Raw genomic sequence first — 24094 nt, 5'->3', positions numbered from 1 at the left:
GGAACCTTAGCCCAGCTGCTATCTGTGGGCCCTTCTGGTCCCAAGGCAGCCCTGGCTGCGGGGCTGCATCTGGGGGAGCTGCATTACCTGGGGGGACTCGGAGTCAGGGTAGATCCCATTCACAGCAGGCAGCTCCGGGAGATGGGTTTGCAGAGTGGAAGTCCTGGGGGGAGAAATCGGACAAGAGTGAGCATTGGAGGCTGGTGGTGGAGACCCATGAGAAGGGGGTAGGATAGCTCAGTGGTTTGAGCATTGGCCTGCTAAACCCAGGGTTGTGAGCTCAATCCTTGAGGGGGCCATTTAGGGATTTGGGGCAAAAATCTATCTGGGGATTGGCCCTGCTTTGAGCAGGGGGTTGGACTAGATGACCTGCTGAGGTTCCTTCCAACCCTGATGTTCTATGATTCTAAGGACCACCACCAACTTTGCTGCCACTCCAGGATGTACCCCCCATTACTGGGACTTCCCTGCCAGCCTGTGCTTCCCCATGCCACCCTCCTCCCCTGATGCCAGGACCCCTTCCCATTCTTCCCCCATGCTGTCCTCCCCTTGATGCTGGTGCTCCAGGCCGGGCCCTGCTCTCACCCGTCAGCATTGCTCAGTCCTGGTTCCTGCTGGCTGTCAGGGAGCAGCACTGGCTGCACCGTGACCTCCAGCTCTGGCTCAGGTGGTGTTGGAGGCCGCTTCTTCCTCCTCTCCTCCTCCTCCTGCCTCAGCCGCTCCTTCTCCTCCAGCTGCAGGGGAGAGGGGCACACAGAGATGAACAGCCCAGTCCCTCCTGACAAGGCCCCCAGGCTGGACACACAGGCCAGGGGCATGCTTCCACATGGCACAGTGCAGAGCTTAGGGTGAGGAGTGGCAGTTCCATAGGACACCAACCCAGAGGAGCCAGACCAGGGTCTGGGTCTGGGTCTGATCCATATCAAGGTGGGCGCCCAGGGGCAGAGCTGGGAACCTGCCCCCAGTGCCAAGGCATTCTGAACTGGGATTCCAGTTCTGATCCATTTGGTAAGAGATAAGCCACAGTGGCAGAGCTGCCCACAACTCAAGAGGGTCCAGGGGTTCTGGTTCTGACCTATACAAGATAGGCCCTGAGGGGCAAAGCTGGAATTGACACCTCCTCAGAGTGAAAGGTGCTTCAGGATTGGGAATCTGGCTCTGATTGGCCTGGCAGATAGGCTGAAGGGGCAGAACTCAGACCCGCTCCAGGGCAGGCGTCCAGATCCAGGGTTCTGGTTCTGATCCATCATACAGACTCAACACAAATACACCCATTGGAGGCTCCATTCACTAAGCTGGGTGGGTCTCAGGTCTTAGTTTCAATTGATGGCCTCTGTGGCAAACCCAGCACTACCTCAGGCCCATGGAGACATCCCCACCCCGGGCCAGGGCTCGGGAACAGCACAGGGAGCTGTGTGGGTGGGCAGTTTCCCACCAAGGCACAGCCAAGGGCCTCAGAAGGCCACATGTGGGGGTGCAGCACCCCTGCCCCGGGCACACACCAAGGGCCCCCCAACCCCAGGCAGGGCTCTCACCGTGGTGAGCTTCTCTAGTGCCAGGAAGCGCTCCTCCCAGGCAGCGGCCAACTTCTGGAAGCCCTCGTGCCTCTTGATGAGATTCTCCACCTCGTCCACGTTCCCGCCCAGCTCAGCTGAGCGCACGATGGGCTCCTGGCTGGACAGCCAGGCCTCAGCCATGCTGGCGTCACGCCCGAACATCAGCACCTCCATAACTGCAGGGGGACAGCTCAGATGGGTGGGACAGTGCCGGGGACAGGAGCCCAGAATTCTAAGCTGCCAGCCCCCAGCAACCCACTAGACCCCATTCCTCTCATGGTGCTGGGGATAGAACCCAGGAGTTCTGACCTCCCCACTGCACCCCTCTGCACCCTACCACGTCAGATTCAACCCTATACCTGTGCTGCTGCCCCTTTCCCTCCTTGGTGCCCTCCTGACACACACAGTCCCCTCCCTTCCCTGCCCCTTCTCCTCACTAACCAATCTGCAGCCAGTCCATCTTCTCCTGCCACCGGTCTCCAATCTCCTTGCGCCGCTCCTGCAGCTGGGCCAGCTTCTCTGAAATCTGAGCAGAGAGGCTAGCTCATGAATGTGGGGGGCCCACTCTGGGTGAACCACCACACTTGTATTGGTCACATAGTCCCACTGCTAGGAACTAGGGCCCAGTCAAATGATTGGAGGGTGAGGAATGGATCACAATGGGGGACGTAAACCCCACAGAGGAGAGGGGCATTTTGGGGGATGACTTGGGAACACACTGGAGAGGATCCTGACCTGGATCCCAGCACAGAGGTTAAAGTACGAACTAGAGGGGACCCAAGACACCCGGGCCAGACAACACCTGGGGGCAGTGTCACAGGGCAGTACTGGGGTGGCAGGGGCATGGGTGTGGTGTCGCTTGGGCGGTCTCACCTTGTCAGAAGCGTAGTGGCCCTTGTCCAGCAGTGCAGTGCCCATGGCTATGCAGGCATTGAAGCTGTCCGTCCGGGCCTCCACCTCGGCCTTGATCCCTTGGTGGTTCTTGATGACCAGGTCAGCTGAGGACACGTCCCTGGGGCACGAGGAGAAGGAGATACCCTGCAGCATGGCTGAGCTGGCAAACAGACCCCCACTCCCTACTGGCTTGCTGGGCTCAGGCGATGCCCTCCAGTCTCCAGACCTGTATCCACTAGCCCATACTGGCTGGGGTGGAGGCCTGGCCAGTCTGTCCTAAGCTATACTGGTATGTGCTGGGCCATGTCAGTCTGAACTGGGATAGACTGGGCCACGCTGAGCTATATTGGTCAATACTGGGCAATACTGGTCAGTCTGGTCCAAACTGAGCCATCCCGGTCTCTGTTAGGCTGGGTGAGCTAGGCTGGTCTATATTGACCTACACTGGGCTATCCCAGTCTGGGCTGGGCTATCCCAGTCTGTGCTCTGGGGGTGCCCTGCTCACCTGGGCTTCTCCTGGGCGTCAATCTGCAGGTGCACCCCGTCCATCCACAGCATCAGGTCTCGCACCATCTTGAAGAAGCGGAACTTGTCCACGGTGTCGAGCAGCAGCTGCCGGCGGCCTTGGCTGCTGCTCAGCAGCTCGGCCCAGGCTTCACTCACGGCCTGCTCATGCCGCCGGATGTCATCAGCCTTCTCACCTGCGTAGGCCTTCTGCAGCCGCTTCGCATCCTCCTGCACCTGTTTCACCTGGGGAGCCGGAGGTCAGAGTGGCATCCTGCCCCACCCCACTCGGGGAAATGTGTGTAGAGAGAGGAATCTCTGACACTGCCCCAAACTCCTTCCTGCCCATCTCCCTTTCCCTACCCCATGCCCTGTGCTCTTGTCCCATCCTACTCTTCTCCCCTGTCCCAAACCCCCAGATTCTGCTCCCAGCCTCCCCTGCTCCCCTCTCCTTCCCCACACCAGATCCTATCCCACAGCCCCTCCCCATCCCACACAGTTCCCCTCCCGCTCCCATAGACCCTGCCGCCATCCCCCTCTCCCCTGTGGCTGGCAGTACCTGTGCGCTGAGTGCCTGGATGTCATGCTCGTAGGCTGAGTGCATGCGCTGCATGGCCTCGGCTGTGTTCAGGTCACGCCCCACCTCGTCAGGCAGCTGCTTCTGTTTGTGCTGCACCTGGGCCAGCGTCTGGCGGGCGTCGTGGTAGAAGCGGTGCAGCTCGTAGGAAGCTGCCAGCATCTGGCTGCGGGTGTCGATGAGCTCCAGCAGGTCGGCCCAGGCATCATTGAGCCCGTCCTTCCACTCGGCAATGGTGGCATTCTCCGAGTGCCCTGACGAGATCAGCTCGTCCGCCAGCAGGTTCACGGCATCCACGCGTTCCTGCCCGATGTTACTGGTGTCACGGGAGAACTCCCGGAACTTGTCCCGCAGCATCTGGGGAAAGAGAAGGGTCAGAGAGGCCACAGGCCCTGCTGGGGGCAGTGATGGGACCCAGCTCTCGGGGGAGTAGGAGAGAGGGTTTGGAGGGGGTCAGGAAAGGGCAGACAGGAGAAAGAACAGGCTTGAGGGGTAGGAGAGGCACTGAGGGAGGTGATGGGCCCCAGGCGCATGAGGCTGCCCCAGCTGGGCTCCATGTAGGGCTACCTTGGCTAGTGCTGCACAGAGGCTATGCCACACCGGGTAGCCAGCCAGGCTCTGGCACCAGACTGCACAGGAGTCCAGCCTAGCGGAGACTGGAATGGCTCAGCATGGACAAGTCTATCTCAGTCCAGACTGACCAGTATCACTCAGTACAGAGCAGGATAGCTCAGCATGGACCAGTCTAGCCCACTTCAGACTGACATGGTCCAGAAGGGACCAGCCTAGCTCCCCTGCTCAGCACCGGGCACTCACAGTGACATGCTCGTAGTCCTGCCCCAGCTCGTGGGAGGCAGCCACCACCTCGCGCTCTGAGATCCACTGCTCCAGGTCATCCACGTCACGCTTGAGCTGGCAGAGGCGCTGGTGCTCCTGCAGTTTCCCCCGCCGCTCCTCTGCCAGGTCCTTCAGGCTGGCATACAGCTTGTCCACCTGTCCCTGGCGCAGGGTGAGCCGCTCACTGCAGGGGGAAGAGCCACTTGACCCACAGGGCGGTGCCTGCCTCTCGCCAACTGGAAGTGGCAGCACTACCAGGGAGCAGGGGCCCAAGAGCTGGGAAAGCCCTGGGGCTAATGCACTGCCCAAGATGCTGGGGGGTCCCATGCTGTAGGGGCTGTGCTGGAATGGGCCATGCCATGCTCAACTGTGCCAGCGTTGGGGCAGGCCATACCAAACAGGAGGAAGGGGGCCATGTTGCTAAGGGAGTTCCCACCTCTATCTCAAGCAAGAGGGACTGTAGGTTCCAGATCTGATCTCCCCTGGACAGCCACGGTGCCCCTCTCTCCATGCGCAGCCATGGCGCGTGGTGTCTGGGCAGAGAGCGTCGGGCCATAAGTTCTGTGATGCAGGCACAAGCAGCATTCAGCTGGGCTCAGGCCCAGCTGAGGGGACAACTTGGGCTCAGTGGGGCAGAAGGATGGGGCTTTGGACTGGGCTCCTGGCAACCCATGGGATGCTATGAACTCACTGCCCCCAAGTAGCACAGGGCCAGGGGACCTGGATCTGTGCCCCCTGTGGGGGGGAAGGGGCACCAGGGGTCTTACCTCTCTGGGTGCTCACTGGCCACCATGTCGCGGCTCTGGTTGGAGAGCTGGTGGATGGTCTGGGCGTAGTCATCCAGCGCCTGTTCCATCACCAGGTGCTTCTTCACCATGGCCTGGGCAATCAGCTCATCCTGTGCATGCCAGACACCAGGCGTCACAGAGGGATGGAGGGTGACATGACACTGGGACAATGGGGGGGTGGGGGAGATCAACGCGGGTGCCAGGATGCAGGGCAAAGGGAGTGGGTGGCCAGGGCTGTCCCCAGCTCCTGGGCCAGTGGTCAGGCTGAGGATCACTCAGCTCTTACAGGTCCACTGGTTTTTACAGGTGTGTGGGGGTCAGGGTGGATGCAAGACATCCAGAAGCAGCGTGAGGTCCATGACCCCAGACTTCAGCCTTCTCCTGAGACATCATGTGTAGTTTCTGTGTCCAGGGGATGGCACCCAGCGAGCGAGAGGCACCCCAGCTCCCATGGGTATCGGGGAGCAAGGGGGCTCTCAGAGGCGGAGAGGGGGTGGGGCAGGCTGGGCTCTGTGCCCCCTGCACACCTTTGCCTTTTCTTGGGACATCGTGCACAACAGTTGCAAAGGACGGGCACCCAGTGGGTGGAGGGGTACACCTGGTTCCCATGGGGAGGGGGGGTTCCACTCCCTTTCCCCCAGACCTTGGCCTTCTCCTGGGACATCATGTGCAGCTCCTGCTCGCCCATCCAGGCCTCGGCTTCAGCCACATCGAAGTAGAACTGCTGGGCAGCGTGTGCCCGCTCCAGGCGCTGGTGCCGCAGCTCCGCCTGGTGCCTCAGTTCCCGCCAGGCCTCTCGCAGCTCTTCCACCCGCTCCACGGGCCCGCAGCGCACCAGCCCTGCCCGCCGCCCCAGCAGCTCCTCCACCCGTGGCTCATGGCCCTGGATCTCCTTCTGCAAGGTCTGGGGCAGGGATCATGGGCAAGGGGGGGTCAGAGTGTGGCCATCATCCTCTCCCCTATGCTGAGCCCCACAACTCCTGACCCTCCCCTGCCTTCAGACTGCTCTTTTGGTAGAGCCTGGGAGCAGAGAGGAAGTGGAGGGTCATGGTACGTCCACCCCCAGGCCTCACCACTCTTCTGACCCTCCCCCTAATTCACCTCTACTCATCCCCCTCCAGTGCCAACTCTCCCCCACCCCCTCCTCCTTTCATATTCCCCCTGCCCCCAATCCTGTACTCCTGCCTTGTCAACCCCGTGTGAGCCAAGGAGCACCTCTGGCACTGAGTGGGGTGAGCAGACTCCAGCCCCCGAGTCCCTCCCCGGCCTGGCACCACACCTGGTTCTTCTTTATCAGCAGCTGAACGGTGGGCAGGTCCTTGCCATGGTCGGTGGAAATGGCCATGGGCATCCGCTCCCTCACCCACAGCTGAAAACACAATGTGGAGCAGAGTCAGGGGCACATGAGGGGCACATGGTGGGGATCCAGGGAGAACTGTGCAGGGTGGGAGATGCATGGGGGTTTCATGGGGGGAGCACATAGGGAGCTGTACAGGGTGGGGGATGCATGGAGGACTGCATGGGAGGTGTGCAGGGTAGAGGGATGCATGGGGGCTGCACAGAGAGCACACAGAGTGGGGGATGTTGCATGGGACAGGGACTGCAAGGGGGTCCATGCATGGGCAGCCTCAAACCTGGCAGCCCCTCCCCTTCAACATTGCAGTCTGAGTATCAGGGTGGGGGATTAAATTTCCCAGTTTAAATTTTTTTTCCCTTCCACGCAAAAGTCCATCCCGGGGACCCAGCCTGACCCCCGACCCCATCCACTTGTCACCAGCCAGGGTGGGACCCCCACACATGCTGCACAGAGCCCCACTGCTGAAGCTAAAGGGCGTCACCGGCAGGTGTAGCGGGGACTGGCCACTGGAGGGGGATGGAGACTCACACTTAGCCAGTGAGGGCTCTATTTGTTCAGCAGCACCAGAACACTGGGAGTCAGGACTCCTGGGTTCTCCCCCAGCCCTGGGAGGGGCATGAGGTGTAGTAGGTTGGAACAGGGGGGCTGGGAGTCAGGACTCCTGGGTTCTCCCCCAGCCCTGGGAGGGGCATGAGGTGTAGTGGGCTGGGATCAGGACTCCTGGGTTCTCCCCCAGCCCTGGGAGGGGCATGAGGTGTAGTGGGCTGGGATCAGGACTCCTGGGTTCTCCCCCAGCCCTGGGAGGGGCATGAGGTGTAGTGGGCTGGAACAGGGGGGCTGGGATCAGGACTCCTGGGTTCTCCCCCAGCCCTGGGAGGGGGGCTCTGTCTCTGGTTCTGGAGGGGCGTGCGGAGTGCTGCAGCATAGCCAAGCCCAAAGATCCAGCACATTCATTCTGAAAGGCAGTGTGGCTCCATAACTGAGCCTCGGATCTGTCCCGTTAGAGACCCAGGTCTTAGTGCTAGTCCCTGACAGGGACCCATCATTCAGCTCCAATACTGTCCAGGGGGCACAGTGGCCTGCTGGAGATGCCCCCGACCCTGCTCCCTGGTATGGGGGAGTGCTGGGTGCAGCAGTGGGGCTCTGCAATCCTGTAATTCTAGGCTGAGGCCCATGGAGTAAAAGGCAGCAGCCTCTGGGGCTGGATCTCATTCCCATCTACTCTCTCTGGGCCCCATTTCCCATCCTCTCCCCCATGGCAGCGCTGCCTGGGACTCACAATCTCGTCCTCTAGGTCGCGGTTGAACTGGTGCTCCTCCTTGGAGGCCAGCAGCTTGTGGCAGCGCTCCTTCAGCGGGCCCCGCAAGTTCAAGAACTTCTCCTCCACTGCCCGGAACTTGCCTTCCACCTCGGCTGTATTGGTGTCCTCCTGGCTCAGGGCCAGCGCCTGCGACTGGATGGCCTCCACCTCCTTCTCCCGCACGTCCATCTGGTTCTCCAGCATCTGAGGGGCAGAGGACAGTGTTACAGCCTGGGGGACTCCAGCAGAGAGCCCCACCCCAAGGGGAACAGCCCTTCTCCTCACTGATGCAGCCATGGTGCTTGGGGATCCTGCAAGCAATCAGTCCCACCTCTGAGCCATGGTGCATGGAGGGGATGGTGTCAGGGACGAGGCCAGCCTAGGGTTCTCCAGTGCGGTGGCCAATGGTGCAGGGTCCCTCTGCCGGGGGATACCCAAAGCCTTGGAAATAGGAGAACGGGTCTGGAATTGAGAGGGTCAGAGGGCCAGGATCTGCCATATCTCACAGCCCTTTGGGACCTGGAATTTTGGGTCATTTTGGAGCCCATCATCCCTCACCCCAAGAATCTAGGCTGCCCTCCCCTCTATTGTACCCGGCATCCCAGACCTGTTGCTTCTTCAGCAGGATGTTGACGCTGGTCAGGTCCTTGCCATAGTCATCAGACTGGAGCTGGGCCTGCAACCCAGCCAGCCAGGCCTCCAGGGCAGAGCAGCTCTGGGTGAAGAGTTCAGCCCGGTTGGCATCAAAGAGGCACTGGGCCTTGGTCTTGGTGGTGGACTCCAGCTCATCCCACAGCTGGTGGAGGCTGCCCAGCTTCTCCTTTACCACTGGCTCCAGCTCCGGCTTCTCCACCATTAGCTGCTGCCCCTCCTATCAGGGACCCAGAGCACTAGTTAGAGGGATGGGGCCCTGTGCGTGCTGCAGGGTCTTTGGGCCCCAGCAGGCATTGCCAAACTCAGATGAAGGCCAAGTTGCTACAGCCCTGTACCCCGCCTCCTGGAGTCATGTGATCACAGTCACATGGAGTCTGCAGGGATCCTGAGACAATGGCTCTGAGAGGCGGGATCTGCCCCATTCATCTCAGTGGGTTATTAACACCCAGCCCCACTGCTCCAGGGGCCTGGCCAGCCCTATCCCAGCAGGGGGCTCAGTGTGAGGCAGGAGGAGCAGAGTCCAGTGGGCCCAGCTCCCCCGCTCAGTCATGCCCAGACAACCCAACTGGTGGGACAAGTCCTGGGCGCCCTGCTGACACCCCAGCATCTCTGGGACCAGAAGAGGGAGGGTCCATGGGTGAGAGGATCCATGGCAAGGGGTGGGACTGTGGAGGCAGAGCCTTGGCCTTAGGGCGAGGCTGTGGTAACGAGTCCATGGAGAGGGGGCAGAGCCACGGAGCAGGTCCATAGCACTGGGGAGTGGCCATGGAGTTGGGTTCATGATGCTGTGGCAAGTCCACTGTGAAGGGGCAAATCTCTGATGCTGGTGCAGAGCCCCAGTGGTGAGTCCATGGCAAGGGGACAGGGCCATAGTGTTTGGGTGCAGCCATGGGGTGGTCCACAGTTTGCCATACCCCAGCCTCCCCCACCTTCTCGATCTTGTCCAGCCAGTCTTTGTTGGAAGCCAGCTCAGCCGTGAAGGCCTGGTGCTTCTGCCACTTGGTATGCAGGTTGCGGGCCTCGTCATATGACATGTCCTGGGCTGTCAGCATCTTCTCATTGATCCACAGGGTGAGCTGGTGGGGAGGCAGAGGACAGAGTAAGGATCTCCAGCCCCCTGGCCCCTTTGCCCCTCCCTCGCATCCCCCGGGCCCCCACCCCACTCACCTCCTGGCAGTCCTGCAGGAAGTGCTGCAATTCCTGGTTATCCCGTAGCCGCTGCAATAGCTCATTGGCGGCATCCCGATTCCGCTTGTGCCTGGGCAGGGAAAGCAGAGGCTCATGGGACACTCATCTGCAGGGTGAGATGGGGCCTGCCCTCTGTATGTCATAGCCCCAGGACTGCCTTGGCTCGTGAAGACTCCCCACTGCATCAGGCACTAGCAACTTGTACTCTCTGAACACGGCAAGCTGAGATCTGTCCCACAGGCTGCTCTGACCTCCTGGGGCAGGTTTGCCTAGCTCTGGCCAAGGGAGGAGCTCCTAGCTCATCACAATCGTTAATCTCAGTATTGTCCTCCCTTTTGTAACTCCAGGGGAAGGAGAGCAGTCCTAAATCACAGAGCTGGGGATGGAACCCAGACTCTCTGCTCTAACCCCCTAGACCCCCACATCCCTTCCTAGGGTAGGGATAGAACCCAGACAACAGTGACACAACAGGGTTCCCAGAAGCCCCTGGAGGGCTGAGTTCTCACCTGCCATCGATGGAGTCAACCTTCTCCTGGACTTTGTCTGCATGGACGCTGTCCCCGACAATCAGCTTCCGCCCGGCATCCACCAGCCCTTTGATCTTCTCCCCGTTGGCCTCCATGGTGGTCATGAAATCTTCATGCTTCTTAATGGAAGCCTCTGCCCCTTGCAGGGTGCTGGGCATCTCAGTGTGGGACAGCACATACTCCTGCAAGGGCGAGCCGCATGCAGGCATGGCACTGGGCATGGCTTGGCCCATGTCCCAGGCCCCTGCCCTGTGTGAAATGGAGATCCCAAGGGCGGAAACTAGGGGCCAGTGGGATGGAGAGGTACTGACACTGCTAGGGGTGAGTGGGGATGGGGCGATTGGAGGTCCTGGGGGACTAATACAGTGATGGGAATTTGGGTGGGGGTCTGGGGCAACTGGAATCGGGGGATGGAGGGGGAATACCAAGCTGGATAGGTCTAGGAGACTGATCAGATGTGGGGGGGAATACTGGATGGGATGGGCCCGTGGGTCTGATCCGGGCCAGAGACGGGGGTGGGATACTGGGTTGCATGGGCCTGTCCTAGCTCTAGCAGAGGAACCAGCCTCCCCCCAGGCATGCCAGTCACCCCAGCCTCACCTGGTTGCTGAGCACACCCTCCACCTGCTTGGTGTCCCGCAGGAAGAGCTGGAAGCTATAGGCCTGGGACAGCAGGTGGTGCCTGTTCTCCCACATCTGGCCCAGCTCCTTCCAGCCAGTGTCCAGGGCCTGCAGGCGTTGCTGCAGGAACATGTACTGGGCATCGGTCTGGCCCTGGGTCACCTCCTGGCCCATGGCCCGCATGCTCTGGTAGTCGTCCTTGTAGTGCTCAATCTCATTACGGATGTTCTCGTGCTGGCTCAGCAGCTGCTCAGCCTCGGCCAGGGTGGCCGGCACATCCTCAGAGGCCACAGCCGTCTGCGTCCGCGACAGCCAAGCCTGGAAGTCGTCCAGGTCGCGCAGGAAGCCCTGCAGCTTGCTGGCCTCCCCCAGCGACTCCTCGCGCCGCCGCATGGTCTCACGCAGCTCGGCCCACACGGCCTTGATGTCCGCAAGCTGGTCTAGGATGGGCGTTGCCTGGCCTGGGTGCTCAGCTGCCAGCGTGGCTGCCTCCCCCTGCAGGTCCAACACCTTGCCTTGGATGGCCTCCAGGTCCCGCTCCATGCCCGCCAGCTTCCTCTGCAATGCCATGACGCCCGCCAGGTCGTTGCCCAACTCCTGCGTCGACTCGATCACCTTGGTCTTCTCCCTCATCCAGGACTTGGTCTCATTGCACTCCAGGTAGTAGTTCTGGATGTTCAGGGCCGAGGTCAGTGCAGCCTTCTTCTGCTCGGCCAGAGTGCAGAACCGCTCCCACCTGGGCAAGGGGACAGGGAGGTAGGTACGGGGCCTGTCCCCACTGACGACCCTGGAGCTGCCGATCCCACATTGGGGCTGCCAAAGGAAGCCCTCCCCAGAGCCCCAATGCCTGCCGCTGGATGCAGATCCCCCAAGAGTCCTCCTCATCCCCATGGGTCAGTCAGAACCCCACACGCACCCACCGACGCTTAGCTGCCTTCCCCCACCCCCAGGACCAAGCAGCATGCTCTCTCCACCCACCCCCACTTCCCCGGGGCCAAGCCGCCTGCCCTCCCCATCTCTCCCCGGCACTGAGCCGCTTGCCCACCCCATCTCCCCACGGCGCCAAGCCACCTGCCATCCCCATCTTCCCCCCGCACTGACCCACCTGCCCTCCCCACTTTCCTCAGCGCCGAGCCACCTGCCCTCCCCACTTCCCTCAGCGCCAAGCCGCCTGCCCTCCCCATCTCCCTCCAGCGCTGAGCCACCTGCCCACCCCATCTTCCCCCAGCGCTGAGCCACCTGCCCTCCCGCTCTGACCTGCTGTTGAGCTGCTCCTGTGTGGCCTGAATGCTCTCCTTGTTGCGGTGGTCAGTGCTCAGCAGCTGCCCAGCAATCTGGTTGATGGCCGCGATGCGCAAAGCCAGGTTATTCATCTCAGGCTCCAGTGTCTCAAACCTGCAGACCCGGAGATACAGGTCGATAATGCACTCAACCCCTCTCTTGCCCTAGAGAGCCAGCCCCTCATACTCCCCCCAGTACAGACCATAGGGCCTCAGCATGGTTATAGCAGTCAGAGCATCATGGGGAATCAATGCATTCTAGGATGCCCCATCACATGCCCAAGGGGAGGGAAGGGGGATCGGCTATGCCAGTTCCACTGACCCCATTAGGGGCTCCGTCCCCACCAACACCCTGGTTCCAGGGAGAGGCTGCAGGGCAAGCTGGGCCGCTGCCAAGAGCACACATGGCTACTGACTGGCTACAAGGGGCTGCCTGAGCATATGTGCCCCAGTGCATGCTGGGAAAATCCAGGTTGTTCCCTCATGGTGCCTAAGTGGGGACAGACAGAGCAGCACAAAGGGAGGAGCAATGCATTCTGGGATGTCCCACCACACAGATAGCTGGGAGACAGGGAAGGGGGCTAGGGCCACAGTTACTCGCTGGCTGCAAGGGACAGCGGGGTGTGGGCCTGACGAGGCTGGGCCAGGTGGTACATGCGGGCCTGGTCAGCCCCCACTCACCTCTGCTGCACCACCTCCAGGTCCTCCAGCTTCTCAGGAATCTCCATGGCATGCAGCCATTGCTCCTTCTCACCAATCCACAGCCCACAGGCATCTGCCTCGCTGAACATCTTGTAGAGGTTGAGGGCGTCCTGCAGATCTTGCTTGCGGCGCTCAGCCAGGGCGGCCAGCTCCTGGTAGCGCTGCTCCACAGTGGGCAGGCGCCCGGCCACCTCGGGTGCATGGGCAAAGGCGGGCGGCAGGCTCTGGGCCTGTTCATGTAATGCAGCGATGGCGGGCCGGTGGTTCTGGATCTCCTCTTCCACATCCTTGTGCTTCTTGACCAGGCTCTGGGTAGAGTACTCATCATGGCCCACCTCCGGGCTGGACACCAGCCGCAGGGCATCCATGAGCCAGGCCTCCATGTCGTCGGCATCGGCCTGGAACTGGTAGAGGCTGGAGGCCTCATGCAGGCGCCGCTCCCGCTCGCCTGCCAGCGCCTCCAGGTGTTGCCACTGCTCCTCGATCTCCCGGATGCGCTCGGCCACCTCGCATGCCCCAAAGTGCCCCTCACGCACCAGGCTCTGGCCCTGGGCTGTGGTGTGCTGCAGGGGTCCATAGCGGCCGCTCATCTCATCACGGAAGGCATTGTGCTTACTGATGAGGCGCAGCACACTGGTCAGATCCTTGCCGAAATCATCCGACGACAGGATCTGCTCCTGCTCCCGGATCCAGGCCTCCTCCTCACCCATGTCCCAGAAGAACTTCCACAGGCGCCGTGACTCCTCCAGCTTGGCCCGGCGCTTGCCTGCCAGCTCAACCAGCTCCTGGTAGCATAGTTCTAGCATGTCCACCCGCTCCTGCACCAGTTCGGGGTCACACGGCTTGTATCCTGTGGGGGGATGTGGAGGTTGTAGCCCACAGGTTGATTTTAAGGTAAAGGATACGAATAGCAATGCAGAAACGCAAGAGACTTAGTGGCATAGACCTATAAGAATAACTTAAGCTATTACCATACCTACAAGGCCTAATAACCTGCATAAGAGTAGTTGCTTAATAGGTTAGCATAAGTAAGTAAATCAACGGGGACCTTAAGTTACAAGATAGCATAAGATTTTGTTTTACTTGTTTTGTAATAATCACAAGTGTTGAAAACTGCTGACAAGTACCTGCAAGAAGGCAGTTTGCACCAGTTTAGGGTATTTTTGGAGGGAAACATTGGTAGATGCCTAACCACAGGTAACTATAGTAATTTAATTGATGTGTATGCTACTAAGTTTGAACTAACTAATCGAGTAACTTATGGGACACCCCAACTTGAGGAGGGTGAGGAAGTCAAGATAGTAAAAGAGGGTGGAGTTATTTATTCATATGCACCAAAGGCCTACAAAACACCTGGTCTTAGGGAGAGCCACTGGAGTTCTCCACTGGCACACCAGAGTCACACTAGGATCTGTCTCAACTTTCTGAGCTCTCCCCAAGGGTAGGGTGAGTACACCCGGGTACTGGGGTGGGTCATACTTACAGCATTGTATTATCTCACTTTACTTGTTTGGATAATTTTATTTATTGGACTGATCATTGTGGTAATAAAATCCTACAATTACCAAAGGTCATCCCTGAGTCTGAGCGTTGCTGCTACTGCCAGGGGGCTCCCAATCCAATAATAATTCTGGAGATACTGGGCCTGGTCTTGGGACAAGAACCTACCAGATTGCAGAGTGCTAACTGGGGGAAATGAAATCAGCCACATAATCAATACATCAGGCAACAACATGAGATCCCTGCTTGTCCCCCCTTTCCCCTGCCATCTACCCCACAGGAAGAGCCATGGGGCTCCTGACCCTTGGGTCCTGAGGCAAAAGGAGCCCAGAATCACTGGCACCAGTGCCCATGAGGCAGAGGAGACAAATAGGGGGCCCACAGGGAGCAGAAAGGGAGGGAAGGCCCTTTTGCTCAGGCTATAGAGTCAGGGCTAGGCACAGAGCAGGCAGGGTGGCTTCAGCTATGGCATTGCCCCCTGCAGATGTGGGAACCCCAAACTTGGCTGTGGACCCTCTGCCAGAGCCCTGCTAGGTTCTGAGCTGTTCTCTTGAGGGCTGGGATGTGGGGGCTGGAGCCTGGCAGGGACTGGCACATGAAGGAACAAGCATAGCATGGGCTGGGACTTGGAAGGGCGGGGATGAGGTAGGGGCCTGGGATGCAGCGAAGCTGAACATGGAGGGTGAGGGCCAGCTGTGGTGTAAGTGGAGCAGTTACCTTCTCCAGGGATGGTGAACCTCTGTGCAGCAGTGCCAACAGCCTTGATGCGCTCGGCCTGCACGGCGATGTCGGCCTCCACCAGCGCATGGATCTGCAGCAGGTCTTCTACACCGTGCAGGTGCTTCCCAAAGTCCTGGGACTGCAGGCGGCCCTGCAGAGGGATGGGTGGCTGTTGACTGCATGGGGAGCCCCCCTAATCCCACCCACCAGACCTGCCCATACCTTGGCCCTGCCAGGGGAGGGGTACGCCTACAGATGGAGCCAGGCACCCCCCACACTTCACCCCAACCAAGGGGACAGACACAGCAGCAGGCTGCACTGGGGCATATGGCCACGGTCCCAGCTCCCTGCAGCACAGGATACAGTACCCAGGGAATCTGAACTCCCCCCTGCTCTACGGCACCCCTGTCCCCTGCTCCCTCCCCTCCACTGCAGGCATTCAAAGCCATCTTCCCCACTGACCCCCATGCACCCCAGCCCCTCTGCGGACTCTGAGCTGGTAGCTCTCCCAGCTTTACCCCCTTATCCTTTCCAAGAGGAAGGTCAGCTGGCCATTCCGCCTCCCCCTGCTGGAGCTCCTGGGGGTGGGGTTGGCAGAGAGCAACACCTGGGACACCTACCCCAGACAGCTGGGCCCCCTGGTGGTGCCAGATGGTGTCGGCCCAGCCTGGGCAGGCTGCCCTCCCATACCTTCATCTCCTCCATCCAGTCCATGAGGTAAGCCAGGTCCTGGAACATCTTCTGCAGGTCCAGGTTGAGGAGCAGGCGCTCACGGCGTGAGGCCACCAGCTCCCGCAGGTAGTCCCACAGCCGCACCACATTGTTCTTGCGGGCCAGCACGCGCTTGATGTCGTGGTAGCGCTCCGCCTCCAGCTCGGTGGCCACAGCATTCACAGCCTGCACACGCTCACTGTAGGCCACGATGTCTGTCTCAATGGCCTCATGCTTCCGCACTGCTGCCTCCACCGCCGAGATGTCAACACCAAAGTTATCCTGCGGGCGAGGGCAGGCATCATACTGGGGCAGGGCTGGCCGAGGGGTCACTGCACAGCTCCTCCCACCCACAGGCCACGGAGCCAGCCGCCTCGAGACGTAGCGTGATCTACTGGAGAGAGTACTGGGCTGGGAGCCAGGACTCCTGGTTCTATCCCCAGCTCTGGAGGGTAGTGGGGTGTAGTGTATTGGGTTGGGGCTGGGAGTCAGGAGTCCTGGGTTCTAATCACATGGCTTGGGGGTTGGGACTCACCTGGGACACCAGGCGCTGGTTCTCGCTCAGCCACGTCTCTCGCATGGCTGCCTTGCGGTCAAATCGAGCTGCCAGCTGCTCCAGCTTTTCCTGGCGGATCAGCTCATTGCGCAGTGCCAGCTCCCGCTCATGCTCCGCCTTCTCCAGCCGTTCCCAGGCCTGCAGGGGGCAAGGGGGTTAATTACATCAGGGAGTTGACGTCTAACACAGGCCAATAATAATGACAGCACCAATGACCATCTCCCAGGGATCCCTCTTCTGACACTAAGAGGCAGCCACCTCGAGGGGAGGGGGACAGGATAGTAGTTTATAAAGGGATCCCTTGCCCGGCACTGAGATCTAGCTGCCTCAGGGGTGGGACACGGGGGCTGTTTGTACAGGGATCCCTCAGCTGGCGCTAAGACACAGCTGCCTCTGTGATGGAACATGGGGGCTGTTTGTACAGGGATCCTCGCCTGGTGGTGAGATGTTTCCTATCACATCCAAAAGATGACACCTCCAGAAGCAAAGCCCTCCAGCACTGAGTTGGAGGAGGGGGACCAGCACTGACTGTCAGGGGAAAGCACCCCCTACTCAACCCCTACCCTGCCCCCTGCTGCCTCACCTTGTTGATGTCGGAGATCAGCTTGCCCTCGCGTGGTATATACACCTTCTGGTTGTTGGCACGCATCTTGCTCTGGATGGTGAAGAGCAGCACCTCCAGGTTCCCCTTCTCTGTGAACCTGAGGGGTGGGGATATGGTAAAGAATCAGATAGAGCACCAGCGGGAGGGGGAGTGTCTCAGAGCCTGGGAGCTGGGCCAGGCGGGCTGGTCACAGAACCTGGGCAGGGGAGCAGGAGCTGTCAGAGCAAAGGAGGCAGGAGCATCAGGACATGAACCCAGAACACACATCCACATCACTTCCCTCCCTGTGGCTCTCTTCAGTCTGCCACCAGGGGGTGCTCATGTCATGCCAGAGCCTCCCCAATCAGGGACCTCACTAGGTCATCCAGTCCAGTCCCCTGCACTCCAAGCAGGACTAAGCAATGACTAGATCAGTGGTCCCAAACCTTTTTCGTCTGGTGGGCATCGGATGACGAGCCACCAAGGACCATGGCCGGCAGACGAGCATCCGCCAAAATCCTGCCAAGAAGCGGCAACGTCAATGGGCATCACCGCCAAAATGCCGCCGACAAGCAGCGTCATCCAGAGGCGTCACCGCCGAAAATCAGTGGCATTTCGGCGGCGACATCTCTTGATAACGCTGCTTCTCGGCGGCATTTTGGCAGATGCTCGTACGCTGGGCAGTATGCGGGCACACATAGATGCCCCAGCGGGCGCCATGGCACCCGCGGGCACCGCATTAGGGACCACTGAACTAGACCATCCATGACAGGTGTTCGTCTAACCTGCTCTTAAAGGCCTCCAATGATGGAGATTCCACAATCTTCCTAGGCAATTTGTTTCAATGCTGAACTGCCCCAACAGGAAGAGTTTTTTCCTAATGTCCAACCTAAGCCGCCCTTGCTGCAATTTAAGCCCACTGCTTCTTGTCCTATCCTCAGAGGTTACCTCCCTCCTCGTTTCAACCTTTTATGTACTCTGATGGACAACTCCACACACTGCTACCACGCCTAGCCCCATTCTTCTGCTCTAACTCCCCAGACAGATTTTAGTCCCCATGCGGAATGGGAGGGAACCTGAGTCAGTCCCTCCACCCTGGAGTTGGAGTGGAGCCAATGCCCCCTAGAGGCGCAAGGCCCCAGGTGCCATTCCCCACCCCCATGAGCCAGCCAGTGGGCAGTGCCAGGGTACTGGAACACACCAAGATTGAGAGGTGATCAGCCCATTCAAGGTCCCTCTCCCACAAGCTGGAATGGGGTAGGCTCCCTGGTCACATACAGCGTGATGAGCACCTGTGAGGGCGGTGCTGCCGGTGTGGGTAGCTGGACATGATGTGAGCACTCTTCCCATGCTGTGTAGGTGGCAGCTGAGAAACCAGCTTAGCCAGTCTGTCTGTAGCAAGGCATCCCAGAGTGCACTGTGCCCTGGGAAAAACACCCACAATCCTCTGCTCACGCCAGAGGTGGGGCAGGATAGCAGAGTGGCACAGATCTCTCAGAGTGCACCAGGCCAGGTGCTTAAAGCAGTCCTGGGAGTTCCCTGTGCCGTTAGCTGCGCCAGGACTGCCAAGTGGTGGCCCAGGGCTGACTCAGAGGTGGGTAAGGGACTCACTTTGGGGGCTTCTCAACAGTGCGGTAGGTGTTGAAAGCCTGCAGCTGGTTCTGCACCCCGCTCAGGGAGTTGGCCAGCTTGCGGTCATTGAGTGTCAGGATGGTCTGCTCGATCCACTGCAGCAGGTCAGAAGCCAGTGTCTCGTACTTCTCGATCAGCTTGTCAGCCTCAATGGCGTAGTCCAGCACCTGGCCGGGAGGGGAGGGGAAAGGAGGGCAGGAGTCACTTACCACCAGGCCAGCATGGGTCAAGCCTGCTGGCTGACAGTCCCCTTCAAGATGGATGGGAGCCTCAAGAACGCAAGAGGCCCCAGTAGCCCATCATTGGGCTCCATAAGAGCCAATGCTCACCAGGGACTTAGAATTTAATATCCAGTAGCACAACCCTTTCTCCCAATCCATCCATCCATCCACCCCATCAAGCCTTTCTCCCAATCCATCCATCCACCCCATCAACCCTTTCTCCCACTCCATCCATCCATCCCATCAACCCTATCTACAACTCCATCTATCCATCCACTCCATCAACCCTTTCTCCCACTCCATCCATCCATCCACCCCATCAACCCTTTCTTCCCCTCCATCCATCCATCCACCCCATCAACCCTTTTTCCCACTCCATCTATCCATCCATCCATCCATCCTATCAATGCTTTTTGCCACTCCATCCATCCATCCACCCCATCAATCCTTTCTCCCACTCCATCCATTCTCCCCTTCAACCCTTTCTCCCACTCCATCCATCCACCCCATCAACCCTTTCACCCACTCCCTCCCTCCGTCCATCCATCCATCCTTCCCATCAACACTTTCTCCCATTCCATCCATCCACCCCATCAACCCTTTCTCCCACTCCATCCATCCATTCACCCCATCAACCCTTTCTCCCACTCCATCCATCCACCCCATCAACCCTTTCTCCCACTCCATCCATCCATTCACCCCATCAACCCTTTCTCCCACTCCATCCATCCACCCCATCAACGCTTCCTCCCACTCCATCCATCCATTTATCCCATCAACTCATCCTCCCAAACCATTCATTTAATCCAAGGGTTCTCAAACTGGGGGTCATGACCCCTCAGGGGTCGCAAGGTTATTATGCGGGGGTCACAAGTTGCCAGCCTCCACCCCAAACTGTTTCACCTTCAGCATTTATAATACAATTACATATAAAAATAGTTTGAGTACAAAAGTTTGAGAACTGCTGATTCTAATCCATCCAACCCAATCCACCCACCCTCCCAATCCACCCACCTAGCACACCCCATGCAGTGACAGCACCCACTGCACCCTGTTTTTGCCCTTGGTACCTTTCCAATGCGCTTTCCCTCCACAGCCAATGCTTTCATTTTGGAGAAGTAATGGTAGTAGGTGGCCACATATGTGATGATAGACTTCTCATCTGGCTGGTCCACATTGACATCTAGGGGGCGAGAGCCATGCGTGTCAGGGAGAAAGCCCCATCTCCCGTTGCCTCCTCACTGGGAGGGAGGGCATATCAGCACCAGGCACTTCCTGGCAACTAACACCCATATGCCCTGGTGTGGGGGTAAATGGGAATTATGGCAATTTCTGTTCAGTGGGTGGGGTTAACCCAGTGATGTCATGGAGCCCCTACATCCAGCCATGAACCTCCCCCTTCGTGTATATGAGTGCAGGATGGGAGAGTGGTCTGGATTTTCCCAAAATGCACTGTACCATGGGAAAAGATCCCTCTGCTTTCAGCAGCACGGGGGCAGGATGGGAGAGGAGCCTGGATTTCCTATTCAGTGGGTGGCTGCCATGCCTGCCTGTTCCTCTTCTAACAGTGTTTCCACAGCAGCATTACCCAGTCACAAACGCCTTCCTCCATATATTTAGGGATGGGGTTCAAGCAACGAGCCCCGACCTCCAACCTGGATGAACGCATATGAAAAGGACATTTCCCCCCATACCAAGAATGGATCAGTTGGACTGAGACCCTGGCTCACCCCAGCCCTCACTCCTCTAGGCCTGCACAGCTTGACACCCACCTTCAGGGTCCAAAAGCTTGGTCAGCCCCAGCTCCTTCTCCGCTACGTTAAACGCGTTCTGCAGGTTGTAGTGGGCGTTGCATTTCTTCAGCGTGTCAATATCTATAAGGTCCGGCCTGCAGGGGGCGCCAAAGAGCACACTGTGATTGCCAGCCTGGGGGCTCCACCCACACTCCCCCATGTCTCGCTGACCCCCATTAAGCCCATCCTAATGCGCCACCCTAGGCCAATGCTAGAGGACAGTGGCAGCATGCCATGGGTCCCTGAGATCCTGGTATCCCCTGTGCACCCAGATGTGGCCCATACTGACCTGTGCTTGTGGACGATCGCATTGAAGGCCAGGCCATCCCTCCAGCTGGTGGTGAAATTGTGAACGTTGACGTTCTGGTACCTGTAACATACAGACACAGTGGTGAGGGGGGTGGAGCTGGAGCCCCCTGCAGAGGAAAGGCCCCATGTCCCATTCCTGACCCCCCCAAGCCAGTCAGTCCCCTCACCATGGGGCTGCATCAAAACTAACGCCTCCTAGAGAGGAAAGATCTAATACTCTATTTCCGGATAGCTACTCTTTACCCCTTACCCTGCCGTCTTCATCTGGCACCAGAGCAGCAAGGCATCCTTGGCTGACTTCTTCTCCTTGTTATCCTCAGTCTCCACACTGATATCCTGGATCTGGAGGGTAGATACATAAGCAGCACCAGGTTAGTCCCATCAGCACCAGGCCTCCCAGGCCATGGAGAGGAGGTTCTATGCTCCCTGGCTCATTCTTTCTAACATCATACGATTGGAGTGAGTTGGGGTGGGGCTCTTCCCCCTGGGCAATTTGAACCAGGGATCCAAGTGTCCCCCAAGCAGCCACTCGAGTACTGGCATAACACAGGCAGCCATATGGCAGTGGTCTGCAGCCATTAGGGGTATGACCACTCCACCACGCCAGCAGAGACAATTGTTCCATTGTCACCAATTCTCACCAGAGTTGGCTCTCCATGAGGGGGAGAGGGTGGGGGACTCTGAGACTGCAGAGGGATAGAAAGATTCAGGTCCAGAGTTGGGAAAGGGGTGGCAGGGAGCCCCACAGAGGGGTGCCAGCCAGGGCGGAGACTGAGCTCCTCCAGGTACCTGGAAGCGGAGGATGATGGTCCAGATAAGGCCCAGTGTGAGGCGGTGGTTGCCATCGACGATGTCATGGGAGCCCATGTTTTCCAGATGCACCTTCTGCTCCTTGAGGAACTGCAGGGCCTTGTCTACATTCTCAAGGCAGTGGATCCGCATTCGCCCTTTGGTGGGCTTGGGCTGGAAGGTGAGAGCATAAGGAAGGGGATCCCCATGCCGCCCACCTCCCCTGCTGCCAGCACCCTTCCTCAGTATCTCCCCCCCGCCCCCCAACTGCGCTCCACATACCATCCTCCTCCACTACTGGGATCCCGTCCCAACCACCCTCCAGCCTGCACTCCCCATGCTGCCTGCTTCCCTGCTCCCAGGATCCCACCTCAATCCCCTACCGGCTTGCTTGCCCCACACTGCCTGACTCCCCCTCTACCAGGACCCCCTTCCCTGACCTGCACTCCTCACTGTTGGTTCAGCACCCACGCTGCTTGCAGCAGGCAGCAATCCAGGTGCTGGGCTGGATGCACCAGCCAGCTCTAGCTGGGAAGCCGGTTTAAAGGGTCACCCACACTGACCGGAGCATGCTGGAGTTTTGGCCCAAGGCCCTTACAGCTCTGAGACTGATGAAGCAGCTCACCCCAGTCCTGGGAACAGTCTGCTCTTGGTCCCCAACCCAGGGGAGAAGCTGAAGTTATCGCAGGGGTCGGCGCAGGAGCCTGACACTGGGATAACTGAGCACAGCATGGGACACTGACTACCACTTAACACGCCGCACTGGGAGCCAGGATTCCTGGGTTCTATTTCCCGCTCTGCCTCTGATGTTGGGCAAGTCTCTTCCCCTCTCGGTGCCTCTGTTTTTCTTCCTACCTCTATTCAGATTGAGTTCTTCAGGGCCCAGACCATGTCTTACTCTGTGTCTGGGCAGTGTCCAGCACAATGGGGTGGTGATCTTGGTTGGAGTCCCTAGACACTCCCCTTCCCAGAGCTAGGAATCCTGGCTCTCAGCCCACTGTTCTAGACACTACACCCCATTCCCCTCCCAGAGCTGTCAAAAGAAACCATGAGTCCTGGCTCCCAGCCCAGTGCCCTACACCCTGGGACATACTGGAGTCCACCCTTCAGCATGGAATTTCCATGCCTGCCCTCCCCGTGATTCTGGCTGCCCTCACCCTCCCCTGGGGCTGGGTGCTGCAGGAGCCATCTCCCTGGTGCCAGGAAGCCAGGGCTCCAAAGCGGAGCAGACTGGGACTGCAGCACCTGTGGCAGTGAGGGCAGAGCCGTGGCAGTGAGGGCAGGGAGTGATTGGCCCTTTGAAGACAGCATGGCGGGCCAGGGGCAGCTCAGACAGACACAGCCAGGTGGCTCCAGCACCTGACCTGCCCGAGAACCAGAAAAACCACCAAAGCAGGGCTGGGCATGCAGCCAGACTGCCCCACCCAGCCCAGCACCTGGCATGTAGGCAAGGAGCTACACTGCATGCTGGGAGCAGGTGCTGAGCTCAGAGGGCAGCCAGGGCATGAGTCACAGAACCAGGAGAAGTCGAGCCTGACAGGAGACACAGCATGGGCTAGTGAGCCAGGCACAGGGAGCTGCGGGTGCTATTGGGATCACGTCTGCGCATAGGTGGGACAACTAAAGAGGGAGCAGGGCTTAGTGGTTACAGCAGAGGGGGGCTGGGAGTCAAAACTCCTGAGTTCTACGCCAGCTCTGGGAGAAAAGTGGGGTCCAGTGGGCTAGAGTGGGGACGGAGGACGCTGGGAGTCAGGACTCCTGGCTTCAGAATTGTAGGCGTCAGTTGGGTCAATCCTGACTAGGGGAGCCCCCCTTGTAGTGGCATGTTCTGTGAGGGAGCAGGACTGGGGATAGGCACCATGGCTGCCCGTTTCTGAGGTGCCCTTCTGATAGCCAGTTTTCTTACAGATGAGGGTAGTGGGTCAGAGCAGGCAGTCTGGGGGTCAGGACTCCTGGGTTCAGTCCTTGCTGTGGAGGGAGAGGGGTACCTAGTGATGTGACTCCAGATTCTCCCTGAGGTAATTAAGATCCAAATTGGGCCCTAACCTCACTGGTATAAGAAGCCTCCAGCAGAGATGACGGAGCCCAAATATCCCATGGCACTACTCCCAGGGTGCCCTGTCCCCCAGCCCCACACTCACCAGCTGCTCACCCGACAGCACCTCCAGTAGGCGGATAAGCATGCGTCCATCGCGCAGGTCATTGTACAGGTCTGCGATGCGGCAGGTCACACGTGCCAGGTGAGAGTTCACCCATTTGGTGAAGGTTTTCTTCTGCACGGCCTCACGCTCATCTGCAAGAGAAGGAGCCACTGGTGGGCACCTCAGAAACAGGAGCCCTGGCGTCTATCCCCAATCCTGCTCTCCACAGAACACGTCACTACCGGAGTGGGGGGCTCCCGAAACCAGGATCAACCCAACCAATGCCTACAATTCTGGATCTAATCTCAGCCCAGCCCTCTAACACTCAGTGCTTCCACTCATTACTGGATCTCA

The 24094-nt window shown here is 59.1% G+C and overlaps 1 protein-coding gene across 5 annotated transcripts in view; it reads right to left on the bottom strand.

Annotated features, from left to right (window-relative positions):
* SPTBN2 (spectrin beta, non-erythrocytic 2) overlaps positions 1 to 24094 on the bottom strand; it is a 56980-nt gene that overhangs the window by 4055 nt on the left and 28831 nt on the right. For all 5 annotated transcript variants that reach the window (XM_032798693.1, XM_032798661.1, XM_032798679.1 and 2 more), the window contains 30 exons: positions 23741 to 23892; positions 21600 to 21773; positions 21061 to 21152; positions 20791 to 20871; positions 20481 to 20596; positions 19779 to 19891; positions 18467 to 18654; positions 16856 to 16973; positions 16252 to 16410; positions 15696 to 15998; positions 15003 to 15156; positions 12765 to 13635; positions 12061 to 12198; positions 10783 to 11539; positions 10162 to 10364; positions 9635 to 9725; positions 9397 to 9543; positions 8421 to 8684; positions 7793 to 8017; positions 6436 to 6525; positions 5800 to 6060; positions 5136 to 5266; positions 4348 to 4552; positions 3514 to 3888; positions 2956 to 3200; positions 2430 to 2568; positions 1998 to 2082; positions 1536 to 1732; positions 586 to 734; positions 88 to 163 (listed from right to left, as the gene is read on the bottom strand). In XM_032798693.1, the coding sequence (XP_032654584.1) occupies positions 88 to 163; positions 586 to 734; positions 1536 to 1732; positions 1998 to 2082; positions 2430 to 2568; positions 2956 to 3200; positions 3514 to 3888; positions 4348 to 4552; positions 5136 to 5266; positions 5800 to 6060; positions 6436 to 6525; positions 7793 to 8017; positions 8421 to 8684; positions 9397 to 9543; positions 9635 to 9725; positions 10162 to 10364; positions 10783 to 11539; positions 12061 to 12198; positions 12765 to 13635; positions 15003 to 15156; positions 15696 to 15998; positions 16252 to 16410; positions 16856 to 16973; positions 18467 to 18654; positions 19779 to 19891; positions 20481 to 20596; positions 20791 to 20871; positions 21061 to 21152; positions 21600 to 21773; positions 23741 to 23892 (6299 nt within the window). The remainder of the gene's footprint in view (positions 1 to 87; positions 164 to 585; positions 735 to 1535; positions 1733 to 1997; positions 2083 to 2429; positions 2569 to 2955; positions 3201 to 3513; positions 3889 to 4347; positions 4553 to 5135; positions 5267 to 5799; positions 6061 to 6435; positions 6526 to 7792; positions 8018 to 8420; positions 8685 to 9396; positions 9544 to 9634; positions 9726 to 10161; positions 10365 to 10782; positions 11540 to 12060; positions 12199 to 12764; positions 13636 to 15002; positions 15157 to 15695; positions 15999 to 16251; positions 16411 to 16855; positions 16974 to 18466; positions 18655 to 19778; positions 19892 to 20480; positions 20597 to 20790; positions 20872 to 21060; positions 21153 to 21599; positions 21774 to 23740; positions 23893 to 24094) is intronic.

This window comes from Chelonoidis abingdonii, chromosome 17, assembly GCF_003597395.2.
Source record: "Chelonoidis abingdonii isolate Lonesome George chromosome 17, CheloAbing_2.0, whole genome shotgun sequence".
Taxonomy (NCBI): domain Eukaryota; kingdom Metazoa; phylum Chordata; order Testudines; family Testudinidae; genus Chelonoidis; species Chelonoidis abingdonii.
The sequence above is the reverse complement of the archived record's forward strand: the minus strand, read 5'-3'. Positions and strand labels throughout refer to the sequence as shown.